The sequence below is a fragment of the Corapipo altera genome, unplaced genomic scaffold, assembly GCF_003945725.1.
Source record: "Corapipo altera isolate COAL_440 unplaced genomic scaffold, ASM394572v1 112, whole genome shotgun sequence".
NCBI classification, from domain to species: Eukaryota; Metazoa; Chordata; class Aves; order Passeriformes; family Pipridae; genus Corapipo; species Corapipo altera.
The window spans coordinates 8127899-8153706 of record NW_020884899.1 but is presented as its reverse complement, the minus strand read 5'-3'; the positions used below and the strand labels follow the sequence as shown (position 1 = coordinate 8153706).

The following is a 25808-nucleotide window of genomic DNA, read 5'->3' as shown; positions in this document are numbered from 1 at the left end:
GTGATCAGGTAGCTGATAGAAGGAAAAATGCTGCATTGTTTGGATGTGTGTTCAAGAGGTCAGGATGTTGTTTCTAGTTATCTCTTGCTGATTTAGTAAAAGAGTTTTGCCAAACCACTTAATGCTAACCCATTTCCTGTTTTCTAAGTGATAATGGGTCTGATAGTGTATTGTGTGCAACTGCAGTAATCTGGAAAGACAATCCTGTGCAGAGTAAAAGGAATTTTATCCCATTTTACTTGTGGGTATCCTCTAGGTAGGAGAGATGTTATAAGGTGTTTTCTTTGCTCATATAAGCAGCCAGTTGCACTCCAGGACTATACAAATTACTGGAAATAGATCAAGAATTCAACAGAAGTGCTGCTTTGAACAAGGTTTTTGCTTGAGGATTTAGTTTGCTGATAATACAGGAAGAAATTCTTACCTTTGGCTTCAGAGGTCTGTCCCAATAAGAGATCCTGTAACACTGCAGACTGTCAGCTGTCTCAGGTTTGCACCTGACAGACTCATCCTGATCCACTCAGACTGGTTTTCCTGTGTGGCCAGACTCATAATTTATTCTGCTCTGTAGCACTGAACTTCTTGTATTCAAAGCCAGGAGGTCTTTAGGATTGTTTTCTATAGAATGCAGTCTCTCCTGAGATGCTACATGAACAGATGCAGTCACTTATAAAGAAAAAACTAATTTTGAAAGACTCAATGGATTTTTAGGTAAAATCCTTCTGGTAGATCTTTTTGTACTTATCTGAAGTTCTATTAATACCTTGTTTTTTAAATGCTCTTCTGTAATAGAGGTTGTAGTCTTTGAGTTCCAAACAGTTCTGAGGAGTTTGGAGTATGAATGTCATTTTGGGCCTAGTAATAACTTTTACTGAATAAATAACTTGGTTGAGGTTCAAACCAGTGATCCTGAATGCTGAAAACTGCATATAAAGTACTTGTTGAGTGTTATAAAGTCTCTAATTTTGCCTAATATGCTATCCATTTATCTTAAAATATTTATTTTACTGTCAGATATAAAAGCACAGCTATTCTCAAACATACAATAATATGCCTCAGGGAATGACTAATTCAAACTGCAGTTAAGCTAATGATGCAGATTTGTCTGTTTTAGCTTTTTTTAACTTTGTGCCTACAACATAGAATTCCTAAAAGTTGTAAAAAGCAATTTAGAGTATATTCGGGGTGGTTACTAATAAAAATGTTCTTGAGGTTAAATATGTCTGGCTATTGAAAATGGTCTGTGTCTGAAGCACAGAACTACACAGGAAGTTTTGCTTCATTTGAAAGCTGTGAGCTGGAATGTACGAGCTTCACAATTCAAAAAATTAAATTTATGTAAACAGGTATTTTCTGTTGAGAAACGTGGTTGTGCATGTGTACGAGAACAGCTCTGTTGAGGTGCTTGTCACCACTCCTTACACCATCACTCACTGAGATAAAATGTTTGATTTAGCTAAGACAATCATGACGTCTTGCCTGTTGTCAGACTAAGGAATCATGCTTCAGTCGATGGATGTGCTCCCGTCACTTATCTTGGCTCCTCTGTGGGAGCAGCTGCTCCCCAGCACTGGAGTGTGGGGCAGGCCTGCCACCTCCTTCTTGTTCCTCGCATCAGGAGCCACATTGTCAGTGTGCAGCTAATAAATTCTTTCTTTTTTTAACCTTCTACACCCACTGTTCCTGTTAATGTGCCCATTGTTTCTTTATGTCAACCCAGTCCTTCTGTTTGTCCTGCCACTCCCTCGGCCGTGTATACCTTTGCCTTCTCTCCCCTGTTCATTTCCTTCCACAGGCTCCTTTCTTTTGTTAATCTTTTCTGAACTCTTATCCCCATAACCCCGAAGTTGTGTGATTGATACGATTATAACATATGTAATGGCCAAAGCAAAACAATTTTTCCAGTATTGCGTATCTGCTTGCAATTTCAGTGGGTTAAGTTTTCATTAACAAGAGAGGTAAGTTACATTTTTAAATGAAATATTTATTTGCTTATTCATTTTATGTTGATGAACAAATTGAATAATTTAAATTAAATTATTAAATAATCTGTTCACAGCCTGACCCACCTGAGGTGTGAGCACTGTGGGGTGTTACACCTGTGGTACAACTGGGCGACCCCTCTGTTGGGGGCAGGGGGGTGCACCCAGGCACATCCCGCCGTGGCAGCAGGTACAGAGCGCAGGCTGACTTAAAACTTTGGCTGAGTAGGAATGATATTTTCCTCCTGCCCTTTTTCCGGACGGGAATGAACGACTCCAATTCCAGCACACAGCCCTCCCCTCAGCTCTTCCCGGAGCCCTTCGCACCGGTGCGGGGCGACACACCCGGGTCCCGCCCGAGCGCTGCGGTGGTACCGTCACCCCGGGGCATCCCATCCCAACCCAACCCATCCCATCCCGGCGGGGGCGGGCGCTGCCGCAGCCGCTCACCTGCGGGGGCGGCCCCTCGGCCCGGCCCTGCCCGAACATGCGCCGAGCTCCGGCTGCCGCCGCTCCACACCATGCGAGGCTGCGGCGGCCGCCGGGAGCAGCAGCAGCAGCAGCACCGCCAGCCCTGCCCGCCCATCCCGCTGCCCATCGCGACGCCTCCATGGACTCCTGCCCGGCCGGCGGCGCCGGCGCCCGGTACGGGGCTGGGGCGGGGCGGGGACCCGGCCGGGGGTCCCCGGGGGCAGCGCCGCCTCCCCCGGCGCTCTGGGGATGCTCCGTGCCGGGCGGGATGAGCGGTGGGATGAGCCGACCCCGAGGGGAGGGTCCGGGTGCTGCAGGGGGCGAGGGCGGAGGGTTCCGCGGGTCTGGGGCCTCTCAGTCAAGTTTGGCCCCGCTGAACTGCCCCCGACGGGCGGTCGATGCCTCTGTAGGCTGAGCCGCCTCGTCTCATCCCCGCGGGCCTGAGGCTGCCCAGGTGGGGACCGGGCCACCCCTCGGGCCGCTGTGGCCACCAGACTGACACAGCAGCCGGCTCTGACCACCTGTGTGCTCGCTGACACACACACCCACCCCCCCCACCCCCCGCCCCGACCGCAGCGACTGCGGGGGCACAAACTGGTTTTTGCACTTTCAGGGCTTTTACTTTCTCCTTAGACAAAAGCATTAGCTTAAGCTAATTACATTCCTGCGCAGGAGCCCTTCAGTAGTTATATGCAAATTGACTGTGGGCTTCAAAGTGGTGTTGAAGAGTGTGTCATGTCTGTGGAAGGACCAGATCCTTTTCCTTGAGCTCCTGTTTGAACAGCTTGCAACACACCTTGACAGCACAACACTGGCATTAATTACTCTGTAACTCAACACCTTCTTGCTTGCCTTCATGAACGAGCTGCAGGTGGATAACTTTCTCCATTCCAGGTGTGCACTCCCACTGCCCCTAAAATACATAAACTTCCCTTGTGTGCAAGAGAATCGTTTCTTCTCAAGCTGAATCAGTCTGTAAATAACATTCTTCCCTGGTGATGACAGCGTGTTAAATTTTAGACGTGGCTGCGTTAAAGGTCTCTTTGTGGATTTTCCATTTGACATCAGACTTCTGTGATAATCTGCTTTATGATCTATGTAGGAGTAGAAGCTTTTAAGAGTGCAGTTCTGGAGAGGTCAGCAAATCACTTTTTAGAAGAGTGGTAATGGGTCCGTTCATGGTTCTTCATGGAGTGTTGGGAGCGGTGGTGTGCTCTGTCTCTGCCTGCATGCTTTCCCTTTGTCTTTAAGCTGAAAACATCAAACATGAACCTGAGATTTTAGTTCACTTGCAGAAATCATGATGGAAAACTTTAGGTTGTGTAAGCTACTCAATTATGCTCATTTTTGATGGCATTGATATTAATGTTTGAGTTATTACAGAGACCAAAGGAGATGGTCTAGTGGCATTTAAAGTAGCAAAATCATATAAGATTTTAAAATCCAGACTGTTAGACCTGCTAATGATCCAAAATGACATGTCTGTTAGTATTTATATATATAACCCCATACCTGGAAATGTTCAAGGCCAGGTTGGATGGGGCTCTGAGCAACCTGGTCTGGTGGAAGGTGTCCCTGCTCTTGGCAGAGTGTTGGAACAAGATGATCTTTAAGGTCTCTTCCAACCCAGGCCATTCTATGATTCTGTGATCTTTTTAGGAGCTTTATATAATTTTGTTGCCATATTCTGTCTTAATAATTCTTTACTGGACCACTGATTTTTTTAGTTTTTTTTTTTTAACTCCAGGGTGGAAAAGTAGGCCCTGTGTTTGCAGTAATGATTTTAAATTACACCATTAAATGACCTCTAGGTGTTGTGTTTGTGCTGACAGTAGCAGCAGGCTGAGAGGTTTTGGTTGTGTTGTGCTTCAGGAGGTTTTGAATGTGGGAAGAGTGTTTGCAAAAATATTTAGAAGCAGGAAGGAGTTCGGTGAATTTTGTCTAGATTGGGCAGGTTGTCCCAAAAGTCTGTGTTAGTGAAGCTGCTGGAGAACTTGGGTCCTCATTCCCTTTCTGGAGCTCCATCTACTGGAACCAGCTCTCCCATTCCAGGGTGACACTGCACCGGGATCTAAAGGCATTCAGATGTTTCACTTACTGTGCTACAAAGTGTTGAAAACATATATATCCGGATTTTGGCTAATTTGTGGGAAAATAATACTATTTCCACATTGTAGTTCACATTTTAGTTAAAACACTCCTTTAAAAAACCCCATTAAGCTCCTAGGCAGTGTTTTCGCAGGGTTGTGGTTTCTTAGGTATGTTTTGAGAATGGATTGAGATTATTAGGTCATAGTTAGAGGACACAATGATCTAGAGGACTAGTTGGAACTGAGAAGTAAACACCAGATTTTTGGAGTGGGGGTGATGAAAAATGACCTCCCATTTTGCAGATTTTCAGCTTTTATCTCCAATTTGATAATAAAACTTTCAGTCATCTTTTGTGAAAAAACAACGGTCAGCAGACAGTCTGAATGTTTGGATGGTCATTCAGATATTCTTGACTTAATGGCTGGAAGCTCAAATGTGAATGAAACAGAATGCAGTAGTGAACATACATGTCATTTTACCTTTCTCTCTAACTAAAATTACCATCCTGAGCTGATGAAATCTTCTCACTGCATCTGCATCAAAGTTTTTAATTTTGACCAATCCATGTTTCCTGTCAGAAAGGAAAAAAAAAATACAGAAAAATCCCAGACTGTTTTGGTTCTGAGTTCCAATTCAGCCTTGTTTCTTTTCTTTTTTATTTCTTGGGGTTTTTATCCTCAAGTAGCTTGCTTAGTTGCTTCTGTGCTCTGAAATGGAGAAAATAATAACCATTTTCTTCTTGAAGCCATTGTGCCAGAGAATAACTCTTCAAAAATGGCTTTAGCAGTGCACAGTGCCAAGACAACTTGCTACTAGTACTTTTGTTCTGTTCTTGAGTATTGATTCAGTAGGCAGGTTCAAGAGAGTTATAAAGGTGCATTGAAGTGCTGTGCTTGAATTTTTATTTAATTGGAGAGAAAGTGGCATTGTTATTGGTCAAGGTACTGTGAAGTGTGCTTTGCAGATGACTTCTGAAGTATAAAGTCAGGTTGTTGAAAGCTCTCAGGGAAACATAATCTGAAATGTCATGTAAAGCAATGATTAAAGTCAAAGCATTTCTTCAAGCATTTTGTGTCGTTCCTATATATTAATTTTATGAGAGCCTAAGGTACTGTTCAGCAGTGGAACTGTGCTTTGCACAGATTTAACAACAAAACCCCAAACAAACAAAACCAAAAACCAAACCAATAAACATTTCAGCTCAGCTTCAGTATTGCAGGAAAATACCTTTTGTGCCAAAATGTTTATTTCATCTTTTCCATGTTCATCACCACACTGAAGTCTGAAAGAAGTGAAGTCTAAGTCAGCGTAAACAAGTACAAACCAGACTTTACAAATTGCTGAAGATGCACAGGTAACTATCCTGTTACCTACCAGTCAGCCTTTATCATTGCTAGGTAATGCAGAATTCACCCAAAAGGGGAAATTACATAACATCCCTCCTTAAATTCTCCCTGAGTCTTATTTCAGAAGTAATACAGACCTCTACCCTGATCTTGCAGTCTTTAGAAAAACAAATCTCAGAGATTTTTTTCTGGCTTCTTACCATGAACGTGGCAGGGTGAACTTCCCTTTTCCTTCATGCTGTTTTGTTTGTTTCCTGGGTACCTAAATGTGCTCAATACCATTGCATGACAGTGGTCTAGTGCAACTCCTATGGATTTCTCATCAGTATTAATAAGATGGGAGTTAGACCTTTAAAAATTGAGGGTAACTATATCAGAAGTGTAGGTTGATGGGAGGCAATAAAAGGGTGAGAAGTCAGAGGACTTGGAGAAAAGAGCAAATGGGTATTGTAAGGTTGTCTAAAGACCTTTAAAAAAAGAGGCATGATATGAATCCTGTGACCTTCAAAATGACAAAGGTTGTAGAGCATTTGAGTTGAAAAAGAAGAGCTATTAAAGCTTGCTAAGTATAAATGTGGTCTGGTTTCTGATTAAAATTTACTCTTAATTGCAGCTATCCTGTAAATGCAGAGTATATTTGTTTTATTTCAGTGATGACCCTGTGTGAGGTAATTTTTAATTTGTACGTTCCAATTAGGTTAGTGCAGTTTGCAGGATGCTTGGGTTGATAATTTGTAATTTGCCAGAGTATATTGTGTGTCTTTTTCATTCTATATGATGCAGGCAGCTCTACTAACTGGAAGTAATCACCCACGGTGGTACATTGAGCCCTCTGTGAGCAGTCCTGCTAGTACAACAAGGAAAGGGAACTGCAGAAATTACACCAATACTTTTTATTTGTCTGAACAAACCTATCTTAATGAATTTATTGCATTGTTTGCCTGTTCAAACACAGGATGAGAACTGTGAATGTATTGCAACCTAGATCCTGCTTGGTCCAAGTTAATCGTGGTGGGACCAAGGACAGAACAAGTCTGCCAATTCCCTGGTCTCTTTGCTGCTCACTTGCCTGCTTTGCCACATCCCTTTGCTTTGTGAGCCTTTGCTGGAACAGAAGGGCCAAAAGCTTGAGTATCTTCTTAGCAAAAGACCTTTGACATTGCTGAGGCATCAGTAACTCAGTGGTCTGAGAGCCGAGTTAACCTCAAAAATAAATGGTGTCATACACCATGTACAACTTGAAAGACTGACTGAGATATCCTGAATTCCAGAATTGCATCACTGTTGTGCCTCTATGCAGAATATTTGAAGAACATGAATACTGAAACCTTTCCAGTTGCTTTGTTGTTGAAGTAATGGCATTTCTGCAGCGCCGAGGAGTCTTAGTCATGGGCCAGAAAACTGTTCAAGAACACAGAAAGATAAATGCTGAGGTATTACCAGCTTGGCACATAGGATAGGAAGGGATATGGTAGAATTAATTTTCTTGCATTAACTTATTTGCTTTTGAATTAGGAAGAAATTTCTGTATTGTCTGAAAACTGAATAGTAACAAATTATTGTGAGAACTGCTTACTTGTTCTTTTCATCCAAGATTATTTCTGATCTCATGTGGGTTTGGAAATGTTTGCAGAAGAGGAAAAGAATTCTTCCCAAGTGATGCGCTTTTTGTTTTCTTTGAATGTAGGCATTTTTTTCAGCCTCATAGCATTTACAGCACGTTGCTCAAAGCAGTCATCTCTTTAGAAAAGTAGTAGTTGATTTAGGAATGACCTGGCAAACTTGAAAAGGCTAAATAAAGGAGATAACCCTGGTATCTCCTAATGTCTCTGATTATCCAGCATTAGGAGAACAGAAAATGGTGTCATGGCAAGTGTTTCTATATTCAGTGGTGATCTTTCTGAAAACAAGCAGTGGGAAGGACATCCTGGTGTCAGCGATGGTGGTGCTTCCCACACACGTGGTGGCCCACGGATGAGCCAGCCAGGTTGTGTCCCTGTGTTGGACGGGTCTGTTGAGGATCCATGCGGTGCCAGCAGCTCTGGGTGCAGCTGCAGGTTGAGCTCTGGGGGGCAGGAGCCCCAGCCCCGGCCAAGAGGCCGTGAACTGCCCACCCTCTGCAAAACAAAGGGCCCGGGGACCAGTGGCCCATCAAGGGAACCGAGTGCTCAGAGATACAGGAGGAGATAATGAGCCTCAGCCTTTCCCCGCCCTTAGGCTATAAAAGGGTATAAAAGCCCAGGAGTTCCTTTGTTCAGGTCCCTCCTCAGAGGCACCAGCTTGAGCTGTTATTTTGTTATTTATTTATTGCACCAAAATTAAGTTATTTGAAGCATTGGCACATCTGAGACTGCTATGGGAAACCAGGGGTCGAGCCGGTAAGGAAACCTGGTCTGACCGTGAGTGTGGGGATGCAGCTGCCGAGGGGCTTCGGTCCCAGCTCAGGTGGTGGGATTGTGACCAGCAGAGTGGCTGCTGCATGGCTGACAGGGAAGATTCCTCAGTACTGAAATGCAGACCTTGAAATGTACTCTGGGAGGCTCCTCATGTGTGCGAATGGGTGAAGCTTTGGTAGCCTGAGGGGCACAGTGTTGGTAGGGAGCAGTATGGTTTTATGGTTTAATATGGTTTTACTCCTCCTTTCTCTTTGGATAAAATGAAGCTGCTTTGGGCATGTGAGACTAAACTCTTTTCAGTTCCATTTAATATTCTGTAAAGAGGTTGTTTAAGAATTTATTGCTTTCTTTTTCTGACCACATGGCAAAAAAGCAGCTCTCTAAATCTCTTTGTACAGATAAATTGGACGTGGCACTTAGTGCTAGGGTTTAGTTGACATGGTGGGTTTTGGTCAAGGGTTGGACTTGATCTCTGAGGTCCTTTCCAACCTTAATGATTCTATGATACAGATAATCTAATGCTAATTGTTGTTTCTTTGTACATACTTAGCTCTCCACCATCATAGTAGTAAGTTATGCTGCCAGGTGGCTTAAAAGAGATGCAGAAATGTTTCTATCACCACTGTGAATGTTTGTGCTTCCTTTTAATAACATAAGATTAACATTATCGTGCAAAAATTGAAACTGTATGTTACACAGAGAACCCTTGATACCAACGGAGTGAAGGAGGCCAAAACATCATATTGTCCAAACTGTTGAATATAAAATAGAATAAAGAGCAAATACCTCAAAACTACTTTATCAGGAAACTTTTGAGCTGAAATTACAGTAATGAAAAAAAGTGTTTCAGTGGGACAGCAGGAGCAGAAGGCAAGTGTGGTAGAGGTAGAGGTATTGCATCTGAACCCTGCATTTACTAGAGTAGCTTTGTTACTGTTTCAGAATAAGGTGAAAGCAGTGTCAGTTATTACTGAGCCAGATTATGCTGCTCAGGGCCTGGAGACAGGAGATCTGTGGTGTGATCACAGAGACTTTCCTTTGAAGTTTCTTTGGGATAGGAATATAATCATTTCATTAGATGCTTTTCTCTGATCTTGCATCTCACTTGCTGTACGTGTTTGGGACTAACCTGTATTTGGGGAAACAGGGTGTGTGTCCACTGCTCTCGGTTCCAGGAGTCTCCTGATAATGGAGGGAACAGAGTCCCCAGCACGTGGGCTGCCATGTGCTGGTTTCTCACCAAGTGGTGGTTTAGCTCAACGCTGCTTGACTCTTTGTATTTTATTCCCTTCCTCCACGTGAAGTTACCCCTGCACACTACCTCAGCTGACTTATGCAGATAAGGTAGATTTGGCAGAGAAATGCATTAATCTTTTAGGATATGACTGATTTAACTTGCTTTCAGTGTTTCACAGTACTGAAGGAGCTTTTGAATTACTAATAAAAGCATTACTATAAAGGCACAAACTTCAGACTTACCTTTTTTGTAATAATCACTGAGGTTGACTGAGGAGTTAAGCATTTTGCACAGTGCAAGGTTCAAGGTGGTTTGTTTTTTTTATTGAAGAAGTCTGTAAAACCCAATGACAATTCATAAAGCTTATGCACTGCAAACTTACAGTAAGAAAACAGTCAACATCGTGCACACAGTGAAGTAAAATTATGCATAAATATAGTAACTGCTATGCTCAAAAAGTCTTCCATCCCCTTCCTTTTGACCATGGAAAACATAATTATTTTCTTTTGAAAAGGAGGGGCAGGGAATGAAGATTTCATAAATAAAACCACAAGGAGAACCATTTGACTATCCTTGCAAAACCTGCTGCCAACAAGCAAAAAAAGGAAAGAACCTTGTAAACCCAAGGGGAAAATGGCCTAAATTTGGAAACATTTCAGATCTTAGTTTTTTAGATTTGTTCTCTTTAGTCAAGAGAAGACAGAGCTATGTGTGGGGAAGGAGAGGTTTCATGCTGAAGGTTGTCTGAGCATATAAGTGTTTCTAGAGAAGTGGTATTCAAATAAAAACCTGCCAACTCAAGTCTTGAAGAACTTGGCAGAAACAGCCACAGCCTTCACCATACAGGGCTTTAAGGTCTATTTGGGGAATACAATATTAATTAGAAATTGTACAATAAGCTAGTGAGAATGGTGAGTAATCTTTTCAGAGTAGCTCATGATCCTGCCATGGAAGCACCTAGCTAATTTTACATTGTAACCTGTAGTTATTCTCAACTGGGGGGAAATAAACCCTGGTAATGTCTTTTACCTCCTGCTGTGGCCCAGGTACATAGTGTTGTTAGGAACATGTAATAGAGTCATTAATGGGGCAGCCTGTGGATCTGTTACAATAATTTTTACACCAAATGCAGCACAGGCTTTTCCTGTATGGGATGCCATAAAATCAGCAAGAGATTTAATCAGCAATGTTAATGGATTCAGAGTATCTTCCTGGAATTATCCTTTGCTGGTTTATCATTTTTGGGTCTTCCTTCAGCAATGTATGTCTTCATTATTGGCACTGCTTTGTGTAATCTAGCAGGTGGATAATTTTTTACATTAGATGCTCTTGGAGAAATTAATTTATCTGTGTAGATCGCAGCTGATCAAGTTTTACAGTCCAGCTGTCATATTGAGAGGACTATGAGCAGCTTCTGCTACTTGTAGTTATGGACAGGGCCAGTACTGCTGATGTGCCAGCAAAGCAGTTTGGGAGCATACACTGTTTTATTTTGGGCAAAATCAGCCAGATGAGCTCACTCCAGGGATTAAATTGTTAATGGCAACTCTCCTCGTTTTCCATGGCAATAAAGAGAGATTTTTACAAAGAGCGTGTAGAGTGTCAGTTCCTCCCAAAGGCATAGGAACTAACAAAAAGCAGTAGTTTGGCTGATGGGTTGAAGCCTGTTTTGCAGAGAATCCTTGCTGGGAAGAATTACTTGCTCGTCTCTCTTGCCTGTGTGCTTCTCACATTTGCAGCAGTTATTGCCTCAGTTCCCCCTGCATGTCAGCTGGTCTCGCTTGACTTTCGTTCTGGTGTGCAGGATTCTGATGTGCTCCAATTACTGCCACATGTAGTAATTCTTGTTGTCTCAGCTCTGTAATTACAGGGTTATTTGGCTTCTGCCTGGTTTGTGCTGAATGAAAGGTGGTGATGCTGCTGCTCACTGCAGACAGGTCTGTAGATCAGAGATACGCTGGCAGCTGCCAGCGCCTCCTCCATTAGTGGGATCCAGCGACAGATGAACTTCACGCGTCACGGGCTGGCATCCAGACTGCTCGTTTGTAGGATGCTGCCGGTGAGCTGGTGATGCTCCCAACTCCCGTGGTGTGTCACCCGTAGTGTCCAATCGGGAGTGCGGTGCCGCAGCAGGCGCTGCCCTGCGCTCGCAGCGGGACTGCCACTCACAGCTGGCTCAGTGGCACCGGGTGCTGCTGGATGTTCGTGCCTGAACGCTGAGTGGGCTTGCAATGACTATGTCAGAAAACACAAAAGACTCAGCAGAAAGGTAAGGAGCAGCACACAGCATTTTCCATTTGGCTTAGAGGCAGTTCTGATCCTGCTGTTGGAAGCAGGAGAGAATCTGCAGCCCACCGAAGCATGACTAATCAGTTTGCTAAAATGCTGAGCACTCTCGAGTTTAAAGTGTTTCTTCCCTGTTGCTAAAAGCGACAGATGACGATTTTTGTAGCATTTAAGTAAGGTGTGTATTGTGTTCAGGTGTAAAGCCCTTGACTTGGGAGCTACAGCCGATGGCAGGTTTCCTTGGAGCATGAGGGAAACCTGCAGCTTGTGTTTTTGCTGCTGCTGTGGGTGGCACTGTGTTGTTAATTCTTATTCCAGAAAAGATGCCAAGTAATGAATATCTTATTTGTGCTTTGAGCTTCAACAGTGATTTGTTTCTTTGTCATCCTCCTGTTTCAAAGGAATATTTTGAAAAGGCTTATTTGTATTGAATGGGGTAATTCTCCTGCATGACAAGAAACGAGCAAACAAAAAACTCAGGTAAAATGTAACTAGTCTAAATATTTTAAAGCAGATGAGAATGTGTTTTATATCATGATAAATATGCTATTTGGTTCAGGGACACAGATTTAAAAAAAGAAGATAGGAGTTTTGGTACATGTAAGCAATAATTGATAAAGTTTTAATTATTAAGTAGGGCTCAGAATAGTTGGGCGGACATGATGTTGCATATTGTATGAGATGGATGCCAAGACTTGGTTAATCAATATTTGCAAAGCACTTGAAGAGCGTCCTGGGTACAGAAGGATTTGCAGTTTATCTGAAATGTGATGACAACAGCCACTATCAACAGTCACATAATGTTTCTCTCAATTTTACAGTCCAGTTTTTCATATATACAATTATGCTCTTTATTTCTTTGCAGTCATTATTCTTAAAACCAGAACCAAACCACTGCTGCAGTGGATGGTTATTACTGATGTTATCTGCTAGTTCTGTGCTCCCCTGCCTTTTCCTTAAGATGATATCAGGACTTTGCTTTCTTTTTTTCCTTTCAGCAGTCCATGTTGTGCCATTTTTAAGGAACTAACGCAGTTTCCAAGTCACAAGACAGATCACATTAGTTAGAGCTGTTTGGAGTCAGGAACAGGATGGTGATTTGTTTGTATTTTGTTGGAGGCTGTTTTGTACAGACTTGTATATAACATATTAGTGCAGTATAGCTCTTTGATCATTAAATGCAGATGTTTTAACTGTCCTAATACTGGCCAGGTGACCTTAACTTTGTTAGTGCAAGGCCTTATTGTTTCTTCTGTGGGTTTTTTTTGTCCAGCAGTTCTGGTGGTGATGAACTTGGGCCAAACTAACTCAGCTGGTCTGTATTATCCTGTTGCCAGTAACCTAAAGACCAGCTGAGAACCCTTGTGACGGGTCAGGCTGACATCTGAATGTTGTAAAGGAGAAAAGTACAGCCAGACTAAGGCACTGAGACTCTTCTGACTCTGAGATGCAGCAGCAGCTTTTTTTTCTTTGAGTGTGGTGGCACTTTGTAGGGACATTGATGTTCCCAGGGGCAAGCACAACGTGAGATTTTAACCCACCTGTGAGTTTGTAGCGGTAAGTTGCACAGGAACATCCTGCACATGAGCTGAGTTAAAGCAGATGTTCCAGCAGCAGTTGGTATAATAATCTGTTGCAGACTGACAGTGCCTCATCCTTAAAGTGACAGCATGATCATAATGTCACCAGCCTGTGGTCTGTAAGCCTTACAGTCAGATGTGCCTCATCACCCATTGCTCCTGTGTTCTGGTACCTGAGCTCGTCAAGTTGCTCTGCTCCCTCCCACATGGCAGATTCTGCATGTCCAGGTTCTTATGTAAAGTAGGTGCAGTTTTATCTTACTTTCAGAAAATAGAAAACTTAAAATTGCTTTTCACGTGTTAGTTGGTAAGAGCATAGTTTTTTAAAAAAAACCAAATCCACAAACATAGTGGAATTCACTTGCATTTTTGGCTGCCACTAGAAATGGAATAGCAGATTATGCATGGAAGTAAGGCTGGAACTGAAGAAGGGGGGTTCAAATGTAGCAGTAATGCACTGGTAGAAGGAAAACAGATGTGCTGAGTTTGTTATCTCTTCTGGCAGGTCACCTACATCAGACCTCAACGTGGCACTGCGTGAATGTATGGCAGCTCTGGATTTATTTCTTAACAACAAGTTCTCAGATGCTTTGGCTTCTTTACAAGCAAAGTAAGTTGATAAGTTTTACTAGTTTTCCTCTGTTTATTTTTCTTTGCTTCACCATCTCTCAGGAGATTTTGACTAGAAAGCTGATTTTCTGTTAATAATTGATAAGTCTTTATGGTTTTTGTTCAGAAGGGGATGGTAAGTTGATGTGTTAAGTTTTGGGGAAGACAGATCAGTGCTTTACACTTGGGTGGGTAAATAACAAGACTGATCAAAAGTATCTGCCAGAAGTAAGGAATTGATGTCCAGAGCTATAGTGCAGTCCCTCAGCTATAGTGCAATATGTGAGATTCACGAATAAAAACCATCCTCTGTCACCTTTTAATTTTACCTCCTTTCCCATATTTTTCTGCATATTCTGAGAATTTGAAAATTTATAGCTTTGTGTCTAAATGAGCAACTGACCATGAATTGAAGGTTTGAGACACATTAGGTATGAATTCTTTTTTTTTGTCATTGTTTTTTAATAACCGTTTGCAGAAACCTTCTCACAGCTTATTTTGCAATTCATGCACCCTGTTTCCTAATTGTGTTGCAGCCCTACATTTAATGAGTGGCCCAGCTGCAAGCAGTGAGATCAGAAAATAGTTCCTGAAATCTGTTGTCTCACAGTGTCTGTGGCCTGTCCCACCCTGTCCCGACGTTACCTGTGCTCTTGGCTTGTTGCAGTCTGTGGTCAATTTAAATTTCCCTCCACCCATCCACCCTATTTGCTCCATTTATTTTTGTGCCACAAGCAAATTACATCATGCCTTCTTTTAGGACACTGGAGTATGAAACAAGTAAAATTCATAGGTAATTGCTATGTGTCGGGGTGACTACAGTGAATACCACATATGTGCTTTACTGAGGTATCAGCCTCATATTTGATGCCATAATCTGTAGCTTAGCCATGTAAGGACATTCTGGGAAAGACATTAATGATAAATTGTAGTGTCAGCTGTATTAATAATGCTGGTTTTATTCACAGTGTTATTTAGTGTTTATGTATCGTCAGAAGATATAATAAAAGCAGTAAGAAGAAAAACTGTGTTTTCATTAAATTCTGGCAGTAAAGCCCCTGTGCCCATCTGGAAATGCTTAGTCAGTGCTTAGCATAAAATAAGGAGATATTTTATTGAAGGGGGTTTCCAAAACACTGCAAAAGCTAGTGAGGCTGTAGGTTGTTTTTTTCTGTAAATCCATTTTTCTTCTGTTGCATATGGTTTTCATTCAGCTTTAACTGGGCTCTGCAGAGTGTAGTTCATGAGCTGATACTCTGTTTTTGTGCCTGACTGTATTCCACACTGCAAACCCATTTTGAAAATAATTTTTCATGTTAGCCTGTTGTTATGAGGAGGCCCTTATTCCTGATGCCTGTGTCAGTGAGGGAAATACAGACTTATGATCTTTGTGAGTGCAGTGAAGAAACAGGATGCTAAATTTCCCCACAGATGATATCCATTGTGGACACACCTCTTTAAGGAAGGAGAAGAGTTGTAGAGAGGGCACACATGGTAGTACCGTGGATTTTCTTTAGTTCCTTAGTGTTCCCTTTTAGTGTGCTGAGATTTGAAATTGGTTTCCACAGTCCATAAACATACTGTCTTTGTTTAGAGAAATACTTTTCAGGTTTTATATGCTTGTGAAGAATTTCATATCATAGATTTTTGCGGCTTTAACACGGTGCAGGAGATACTCTGCTCTGTATTACATTAGTGCAGATTCATTAAATTACGTTTGGCTTCCACAATAAGTGTGTTTTCAACTAATTTGTACCATGTGCAGCTAACAGCAGATTTGGCAATGTATGAGAGTTAAAATCGGAAGAGTTTTCCTAGCAGCTTAAAAATAAATATCTGAGGATGGTGTCTAGACTTGTGTTGAGGTAAAGCTCTTTTTTTTCCTGTTAGAAAAGCAAATCCATCATAATGAAGAGATCTAATTTCATAGAAAAATACATCTGGTGTTTTAGTTTCGTGTTATATAACCTTTCTTGTTTCCTGAGCTACCTTTTAGCTTTTAGAGTCAATATTCTTTATTATCATTAGCAATCTTTGTACAATAGTGGGTTCTGATTATCTTGTGCTTTCTGTAGTAAGATTAAATGAATCTTTTATATGGAGTTCTTACACTATATCTAAGAACTCTTAAGAAATTCCTTAAATTCAGTCACCAAGCAGTGATTTTCAATACATGATGTGTTAACTGTAACCATGAGTAACACTGGAACTGTCAGTCACTGGAGTGGGGAAAAAAATCTCATCATCCTTCTCAACCCTGAGACACAGTAAATTGATTAAAATGCTGACTGGATTTTAGCCCTCGTGTCATTGCAAACAGATAATAAATTAAGGAGTTGATTCTGGTGAGGTGTCCCCTTCCCTTCCCAGGACAAATGCTTAATATTTTAATAATTATCTTAAAGGGAAGCAGGGCATAATCACCTGATGGTTTGTTGGTGTCAAATCAAATTGGGAGAATAGTAAATAAGATAAATTCATGACAGAATTATCGGGACCATGGGATGAGCTGCACCACGTGTGTTGCTGCTTGCAGTATTATAGGAACAATATGACAAGGATCCATTCCAGGCAGTTGACTTTATTCTGAAAATAGACTCCAAAAAGCACTTGATGTTGTTTGGTGAAGTATTAATTCTAGAATGACTGTGTTGAAAGGTAAATTCAGTCATCTGATGTGGGAGTATCTCAGGTAGGTGTGAAGAGATTGTGTTACTGCTTAGGTAGTTATGAAAATCTTAGTGGAATAGTAGAACTCTCTTACTATCTGTTTCTATCACTGGAATTTTTAAATATATGCCCATTTTACAATATTAAATGTTATCTTGTATATTCTGATCTTTAGAAAGTTTAAAGAGGTTACTAAGGAATGGCAGCCTTTTGTAATGGTTGTCTTCGTGGTGTGGTGAAATGTTCTTGCCCTTATAGAACAAAATCAAACATAAGATTGTTCAGCGGGGTGGAGGAGCTTTCTCTGGGAACTGATCTCACAAAGGGTGTGATTATCTAACTGAGAGTGGTGAAAGAATAAGGAGAAGCACACAGAGGTAAAATGAAGCCCTACACAGTATTTGGATAAATATGTTGCACAGCTCTGCAGAAAGCTTGAGTTAGCTATTTACTGTGAAGAATGTCAAGAACATGAAAAAGGTTGGTTTTTTCTAGGGCTTTTTATCTTTTTATACCTGGAGTCTGGAAGAACACCAGTTTTATAGTTAATAAATTAATTGCTGCCAAAACCTGACTTAATTGTTGGTTTCTCCTCTTAGCCGGAAGAACTTACTAGATTCCAAATTTTGGGAAATGGCTTAGACAAAAAAGATTTTGGGCACTCCTGTTTTTCACAAAAGGTTAGTAGTCCCAGGTTAATTCTGAGGTCAGCTTTTTGACTTCAGCTGGAGGGCTATCACTATCCTCACTTAAGCACTTGTTTTCAAGCAGGAATAAAAGTGTTCTCCAACCAGCTCCAAGAAAGGGCAGTGCTGCACCAAAGCTGGAGAAGAAGCATGTGGCAGAACTCCATAAGTGCTTAAAGATATTACTTATAATCCTCTTATTCAGTCATGTGATGCCAACTACTGGGATAAGTTATTAATCACAATATTAGTTGTATTTATGTCATACAGGCTTGTTAACTCCAACAATGTCCTGAGGAAAGTGAGGAATCAAAAGAAGGAAAATTAAAAGCTATCAAGTTTCATTCTGTATACATCCATATAAAACCCAGGCCTTAAAACTCCTGGCAATACACCAGGATGTAACTGGCAACTGTAATTGTATGATTAGGAGAAATAACATAGATAAGTTATATTTGATTGCATTTCTACCAGCATCCCAACCCCTGGAAAATAAAAATTTGAATGTTGATAAATACCAGTTGGCTAATGATAGACATTAATTACTATCTCCTTCAAATATTAGAAGCAACATAGATGAAACCATTGATTAGGGAAGGGGTGATTTGGTATCAGAAACAAATTACTGGATAGAGAAATCTTCACCACATATATGTGAATAGTACCAATTTACCTTTTAGTGCATTTAGTGAATTTAATATTTATTTGCTTTGATTTTGAAAGAAAATTTCTGTAATTTTGGAAGGGTACTGTTTCAGTCCCTCCCTTGTGCTTTGAATTTAAACCTTTGGAAGGGTTTTAGTTTAGTGAATACAAGGTGAAGTGTGTTTTTCTGCACTGAGGCTGATGAATAATCAAATGAACAGGAACACTTCATCAGGCTGGCATTTTGTAGTAGGTTCATTTTTTTCCTACTTTTCATTATCAGTGTACTGAAAGAATCATGATGTGTGAGGCCAAGACAGAGCTGTCCTGACTCCACTGGATTTTAAACTAATTTCTCTATCATCTCTCTGTTCTTCTTACCTTGCAAATGAGATGGATGTGAGCATGGCATGATGTTTATAGCACTTATGACACTAGGTGATTTCCCAAAATGGTTCTTCTGCTAGATTGGTTTAGATGGTGAGGGCCAGTAGGAATTAAGGGCAGCCACAGAGCACAGACTGCAGTGAAGTTTAAAGATGTGCACTGCAAAATTCTTCAGTGCAGCCAGCCTGGTCTGTGCCATGTGTATTAGAAAAAGTAGCCCTTGATGGTATGAAGCAAAGGAAGCACCAGGTACCTGTGTAATGCTGTCTGCTATGTATTATTTTAACCCCTAGATCTCAAAAAATATATATACAAAGGAAGTCAGGATTTATCATCACTTGTATTTTTCTTTGGTGATTTTATTGCTTAATGTCAATGAGAGGGGGTTGCTTTAATTGTAGACAAGGTTTATTTTTTAGTTCTGGAAAATACTAATCAAATATCAGGGACTCCTAAGAATACTTAAGGGTGTTGTACTCCATTGAGGAAACTAATTAAGGCATAATAATATATGAATTATTAGAAAACTTTGAGGCATCCAAGTCACAATGGTGAGTTACTAGCTCATTGCTTAATGTAGGGTTGTCTGAAGTTATCCTTAAAGATGTCTTCCGTGCAGTTCAGTTATTAAAACTTGAGGGGGCAAGTGCATTTCTAGGGGTGGAATTAAATGGATTGAGGTGTCTTTAAAGTCTGGCTTTTCTCCTTAAAACAAAACCACAGAATCAGAGCAGTTGAGGTTGGAAGGGACCTCAGGACCCCCTCTCTCATCCTGCTGACAGCAACACTTGTCTCAGTGCAGCCCTGTTTTTGCCAAGGACACGTTGCTGGCTCACCACTTTCTCCTTGAAAGGAAAAGAAAATGGAGTTGCTCGTTTTGAGAAACACCTGAAGTTCATGTATTGAGAACAGGTGTGCTGAGGGTGGAGATTTTGTGGAAAGGATTTCCTTGTTTGACTGCAAGTATTTTTGAGTATTCCCTGCCATTCAGAGCTATCTGATCCGTTCTAGAGTGTAAACAATTAAAATAACAGTTGTTGCTCCTTAGCAGTATTTGTCTTAAGTCATGCTGTTTGTCAGGGGTGGATTAGCAAGGCCTACAGAGAGTTTCTGTGTCAGGCATTTATCTGAGCTTGCCCTTCAACATATTTCTAAAGTCATCTTTATTACATCTCAGTGCCCAAAGACATTTTGATTCATTTGCAGAGGATTATACCAGACATAGGTACTGGCTGAATGCTTTAAATATGTGCAATGTATAAACCCTCTGCCCTGTCAGAGGAAAGATACCAGCAATGGCTGCACATAGGAATTAATTGTTTTACTTGCACTAATGCCAAAGTTTTTTACTTTCTGCAAAAGAGGCACTATCTGAAGCCCCAAAAAATAATATTTAAGTTAAACAGATTGGGATGGAAGGTTGGCGGAAGGGGAGAAGAGAAAAAAGCTATAATATTTGACATAGACTCCAATGCGTCTGGTGGGAAGATCTGTTTCAAGAAGATTCTGTTTTGGCCATGGTTATAGTATTGTGTTACTTATCTCCTTGAGTCTGTCTTGAGTGACTCTCCCAAAATAGAAGAATAGCATCTGGATTTATGTCATGTGTTGCAGTATTCATTAGATATTCCATTAAAAAAACCTCTGTTGTCTCTGAATGGTGAGCCATGTGGTTAATTCCTGTGCTTTGCTTGTTAAATACCTACCCTCAGCTCAGGATTGGTACATTTTAGCAGAACTATTGAAACTGGAGCTGTGGCCATGATTTCATGTAGAAACCTCAATCTGTTACTGTTTCTTGATTATTTTGCATGTCCTTTGTGTTTGATTTAGACCTAGTTCCCATCAGGTGGATGGATTTCTGGAACTGGATTTGTATTTGTTTTTTCAAAGCAACAGTGGAATCAAATCAGCTGTGCTTTGCACCTTGTGTTTGCTTTCAGAACTAAAGACAGCATGTATCATGCCCTGACTTATGCCACCATATTGGAAATGCAAGCTATGATGACATTTGATCCTCAGGACATACTGAATGCAGGAAACACAATGAAGGAAGCTCAAGCCACCTGTCAGAGGTAAGCGTGGAGCAAATTCAGTCAGTAAATAGTTGCTTCTTGGTAAAAGTTTGAAAGACATACAGGTTAAAAAAGGAAATGTAAGTTCATAGAAATCATAGGAAAACAGAGGTTGGAAGGGACATCAGGAGGTCATCTAGTCCAGCTTCCCACTTGGAGGAGGGTCACTTAGCAGGTCACAGCACATAAATTAGAGTATTCGGCAGTCTAGCCTTGAAAACTTCAGTTTACCACGATATCTGATTTTTCTTGTCAATTAGACTTCAGTCCTATCTGTAGTCCTGGTTTTGCAGTGTCTGGAAGTTGTTATTTACAATGTGCAGACACTGCAGAATGTTCCCATGGGTGATGGTTGTGCTGCAGTTCCCTGTCTTTGAGTCTGCTTTTGCACCCCCATGGACGTGCACCCATACACACACAGAATAAATCATCCCCACCCCTTATCCCCTTCCTTCATCAAGACATATTTCCATGCATGAAGGGTAAAACAGATCTCAGGAGAACCATGTTGACTAAGTTCTCTATGGAGTATGCTGAAGTTTGTATGTGATGAGATGACAGAGGGTTGGTGAGCACTAGAGGCGTGTTAGTGACTATGTGGGTGACCAGCTGAAAAATATTGTTGTTCTCTGTTGTTGATGCTTCATGTTCAGAATGACCAAATGGACTTTTTCTGCAGATTTAGGAAGAAATCTACAGTAGCTGATTCTATCAACAACCTTGTACATAGACAAAGCCTTGAACACTTTACTGAAGGTAATATTATCTCTCACATGCATAATGTTTTATTCTTTTTATTTATGCAATTTGAATCAGATACAACTGTTCACTTGGTGTGTGAATTTGAATATATAAGCACATCCAAAATCACTGGTTTTGTTGATTGCTGACTCAGCACTCCCAAAAATTGCCAGGTAAAGACATACCTAAAAAGAAGTTTTGAAATGGCTATAAAGGTTCTAGATCCAGAATTTCATAGAAGGCACCAGATAAATTCCTGCTAAGTTTCTGTAACTGTGTTTCATTTGTTTGGAATTACATCAGTAGTCTGGAACTGAAACACTACATCAAATTTGGATAATATTTTTCTCAGTTTGAGCTTTGTGATCTTATTCCTATATTAATGGGCTAAGGGCTTTTTTATTACTTTTCGACTGATTGATTTGTTTTCTTCTCTCTGTGTGACACTAGAGGAAATCCATGCAGAAATTTGCTATGCTGAATGTTTACTTCAGAGAGCAGCACTCACATTCCTCCAGGTATGGACTCCTGTGTGGCTTGTGAGGGGGGGAAAGTACATACCATACAGGTTCCTATTCTTAAAACTAATGAACTGGTAGAAGACTGTAGTTTAACCTAGTGGTGTAAGGCTGTTTCATCTGCATCAAGTCTGGATATTGGAACAGTGCTGAGTGCCCAATGACACCCTTCTCTGCTCCCTCTCATTTCACACTCATGTGTGAAATGTGACTGCAGTAAGCACCACTTTTCAAACACTGTGTGTTGGGATATCAGATTTTAAAAAAATAAAAGAAGAAATGGTCATTGAAGCTGTGCTGGAATACGAGTGAATTTTTTGCTTCAATCTGGCTGGTGTTTGCTTTCCCAAGACTACTTTCTCACTGGTGTGTTCTTGAACTGCATAGCTATTAGGCTCCACACATGATTTCTCCTTAACAGTGCTGCCTGTCTTTTAAAAAAGGAGAGTTCTCCCTCTTCTTTGAATTTTATCTCTGTACTAATGAAGCTTGATTTGTTTGGTGGAGCAGCATTAGCAGTACTTACTTGGGCTCCAGCATGCAATTTAATTGTTCATCACACTTGAAATAACTGATTTTTATTCTTGATTTGACTGTACTTGCTGTATAAAAGTGGGCCTCTTCATCTATTAAGGGGATAATAAAAGTCACAGTCAGAAAAGCCTAATGTTTCTTGGCTCAGTGGTGCTGGTAGGAAATGGAATGCAGGTGGTGGTTTTATAGTGTTTGGGAGTTGCCAGGTGGGCTCTGATTTATGTTGCTTGTGACAGTTTATGGACCGTGTAACGTTTTTCAGCAATCTGCTGTGTCCCTCTACTAGAAACTGCTGCTTCATAGTAACACCCATAATCAGAGGAGCTTTTATAGTTTCTAGAGTGCCGATGATGGACTTTGAAATGACCAAGGTGTAGCTACCTGTTTCCATTTTCCTTTGGGATCTCTTGGGATGAGTAGCCTCTAGCACAGGGGGCAATTTGGGTGATGTCTGAAACCATGGAAGCAAAACTTTTAAAGTGCCTGTAAGAAATGAGTGTTTTAAAGCAATGTCTTTTGGTTTTAAACACTGTTTCCACAGGTATCTGTTTTCAAAAATGTTTTATAGATACATGGGGGATTTAAGAATAAGAAAATAATTTCTTGTCCTCTTCTGTGTTTAATTTTTCATGAACACATGAACTAGTTCTAAAAATTAAATAAAGGCATTTGGTTCCAGCAGGTATTGAAGGGGGTTAGTTTTGATGCTTAATGTAAGTGACCAAATCTGTTTGAAAACACATAAAAATTAATCCCAGCATTTTACAAGGGCTGGACAATTCTCACGTTGGCTATTCTTGTTGTTGGTTTAATGAGCATTCTGAATATAAACATTTTAAAACCATCTTATTTCCTTGTTCCATTTTCCATTCAAAGGAAAATATAACTGAACCTTTACACATGGTTAGGTATTCTGTACCCCCTGGTGTGCTGTACTGGGATTAGTTCATCTAATCCATGCTGTTTTCTCCACAATGCTCCAGATAGCTTCTTATGATTTTTCTGTGATGGTATCTTCTGTTAAAACATATACAGACTTTCTGTCCCAAAGTAACAGCAGCTACTAAAACAAACCAGAATGACAGACTATACATGATGAGTGAGGCAAGAAACTGCCACCACAAAGTTACAAGACTGAAGAATCTTCAACTAATGGTCCCCCAGACACACTTTGCTGTAATTTGTCAGTTTGTTATAGCTTGTAATGGAACATGTTACCATCTCATATATATGAGTATTCAGGCCAGAAAGAGCATGTCCTGTGTAACCTTACTGACCCTGCTTCCCTTTTTGGGATATGAAACTATATTCTGTAGACTCCTGAGGACAGGCAGTTACTTGTGAGGATTTCCTAGCTCAGCACGAGGCACATCTGAACTGTGCTGAAGGACAAATGAGAGAAAACTATTTTTTGAAAGAGCCACAAATGCATGTACCTTAGGTGACATTCACTAGCATAGTCATTGTGTTCATTAATGCAAATTCAGATGGTCCAAAGGTGACAAGGGCTAAACTGATCACAGAAGGCATCAAAATAAAGTGCCTATGTCTGAGCAGAGTAAAAAATATTTTAATATAGAAAGGAAATCCTAAATCCGTGTACTGTGTCTCAGAGGCTTATATTGTCTGTGTCATGCTGGTTATGTTCCAGGTATGTGTTCACCTCAAGAAGACAAAAGCCATTTATAATGCTTACAAATTCATATTGCTAATATGTTTCCATTCCTACAGGATGAGAATATGGTAAGCTTCATAAAGGGAGGCATCAAAGTCCGAAACAGTTACCAAACATACAGGTGAGTCAGAGTGGTGATGTGATTAAGTGTGCTCTATCAGTAAAAAGTGCTGCTGGTCAAATATTCCAACACAGTCATTAGGCATATTGAAATGGCCTTTCTTTTATCGTTCTAGCTGCAGCTTTTTGGAACATTTGAAACCAGTAGCTGAAGCACAAGTAATTCCATAATAAATGCATAAAACTAAAATAAAATGAAAGGACAAGAAACCGAAGAGCTTGCACTGTAAAGTATAAATGGCTTCAAACAAAGATTAAACAAATTTGCAGGAAATAGGGGCTATTTAGCATGCAAACAGATGCAGTCTCCCCACATCCTGAGGTCCGTGAGCAGTCAATTCTTAGAGGATGCTTTTCCCAGCATATGCCACTGTCTGAGTGATATTTGGTGAGCTGGACTTTTAATCTGGTTAAGTACACCAGTTCTTCTCTAAAGAGAAGGTACCTGCTATTGCAAATGATAAGCAGAGTTGCTTATCTGAACTCACAGTATGCTCATTACTTAGTGTCTGCAAGCCAAGGACATCTGCTTAGGCAGAATTCTTTTCATCCAGGTATGTTATGCAGAGCCACTTTCAACATGTGCAAATGATTTTGAAGTGCAGTAGTAAAATCTAAAAATTCCATTAAAATGTACACCGTGGGAAGCATATTCAGTTGTGCCTCTGTCAGGACCAGCTTTAGTTTGTATAAAACCAAAATGTTAATGAATCTAGTAACTCTTAGGTGTTCTTCAAAGAAGGCTAATAAAAATGCTAACAACAACTTGCATATTAAGAAAAGCTATATTTTAACAAAGGGAAAGTTTTTACGTGAGACCAGCAGTTATGATTTTTGTACTGTACCTTCGGTGTGGGAAGAAATAACTGGTTGCAGTTTTGGTGAGAGTGTGGTGCAACAGAGAAAACACTGAAATATGGAAATGAGGCTTTATTTGCTTTGACTGATCGGTATTTTTTATAGTTCCTGATATAAAAAAGCATTTTTCCCTTCCCTGCTGTCAGCAGAACTGCTTGATAAACTGCAACAAGAGCAAACTTGAAAAAATAGGATGTATAAATGTTGCAAAGACACAGTTTTTGAAACTCTCTTTCAGGGAGGAAAGGTCACCAGACACTGTAAAAAAGATGAAATGAAATAAAACAAAAATTCAGAATGAAACATTTGCTTAATGACAGTGAATTAAAATAGCAGAAAACTTTCACAGTTCTTCATGAATTGTAATTACTGAAATGTAACAGAATCTTGTGCACTTTCAGGGAGCTGGACAGTCTCATACAGTCCCCACATTATGTCAAAGGAGAGAACCATCTTCATTTTGAGGGAGGTGTAAAACTTGGAGTTGGAGCATTTAATCTGGTACGTACCAACAGTTCTTATCCTGAGCTGAAGTCCTGCTACCTCCTGGAAGTGACCCTAACTTGAATTCCTGAGAAGCTCCGCCAACATCAGTGTTGCTGATCATGTGGTTAAAACATAAATGTGTGCTGACAGTGCAGGATCACAGTCTTTGGTCTGAGAAAATCAGATAATAATACTCTTTAGAAATACAGAGACTGCTGCCCACAATGTGGGATGAGGGCCAGGAGAAGCCTTGCACAGAAGTAGAAGTTGCTTGTGTTGGCTGAGTTCCACTTTCTGTCTTACTGACACTTGGAGAGCTTGGGCTGTTGGCAGGGCAGTTGGTGGGGTGGGGTACAGGAATGAAGGGATGAATTGAGGTCCTGCTCAGGCCACTGTTGACTGTTGTTGCCTATGT

The 25808-nt window shown here is 40.7% G+C and overlaps 1 protein-coding gene across 3 annotated transcripts in view; it reads left to right on the top strand.

The window, feature by feature from the left end:
* The first annotated feature begins 2528 nt into the window (after positions 1-2528).
* TTC39A (tetratricopeptide repeat domain 39A) overlaps positions 2529-25808 on the top strand; it is a 45508-nt gene continuing 22228 nt past the window's right edge. Inside the window, exons 1-7 of one of the 3 annotated variants that reach the window (XM_027649191.1) lie at positions 2529-2627; positions 13895-13999; positions 20330-20461; positions 21141-21217; positions 21653-21720; positions 23986-24050; positions 25309-25408. In XM_027649191.1, coding sequence (XP_027504992.1) covers positions 2593-2627; positions 13895-13999; positions 20330-20461; positions 21141-21217; positions 21653-21720; positions 23986-24050; positions 25309-25408 — 582 coding nt within the window. In that variant the 5' untranslated portion in view covers positions 2529-2592. Of the gene's footprint in view, positions 2628-11698; positions 11793-13894; positions 14000-14376; positions 14430-20329; positions 20462-21140; positions 21218-21652; positions 21721-23985; positions 24051-25308; positions 25409-25808 lie in introns of those variants that run through there. The other 2 variants (XM_027649190.1, XM_027649192.1) reach the window with 2 other exon arrangements.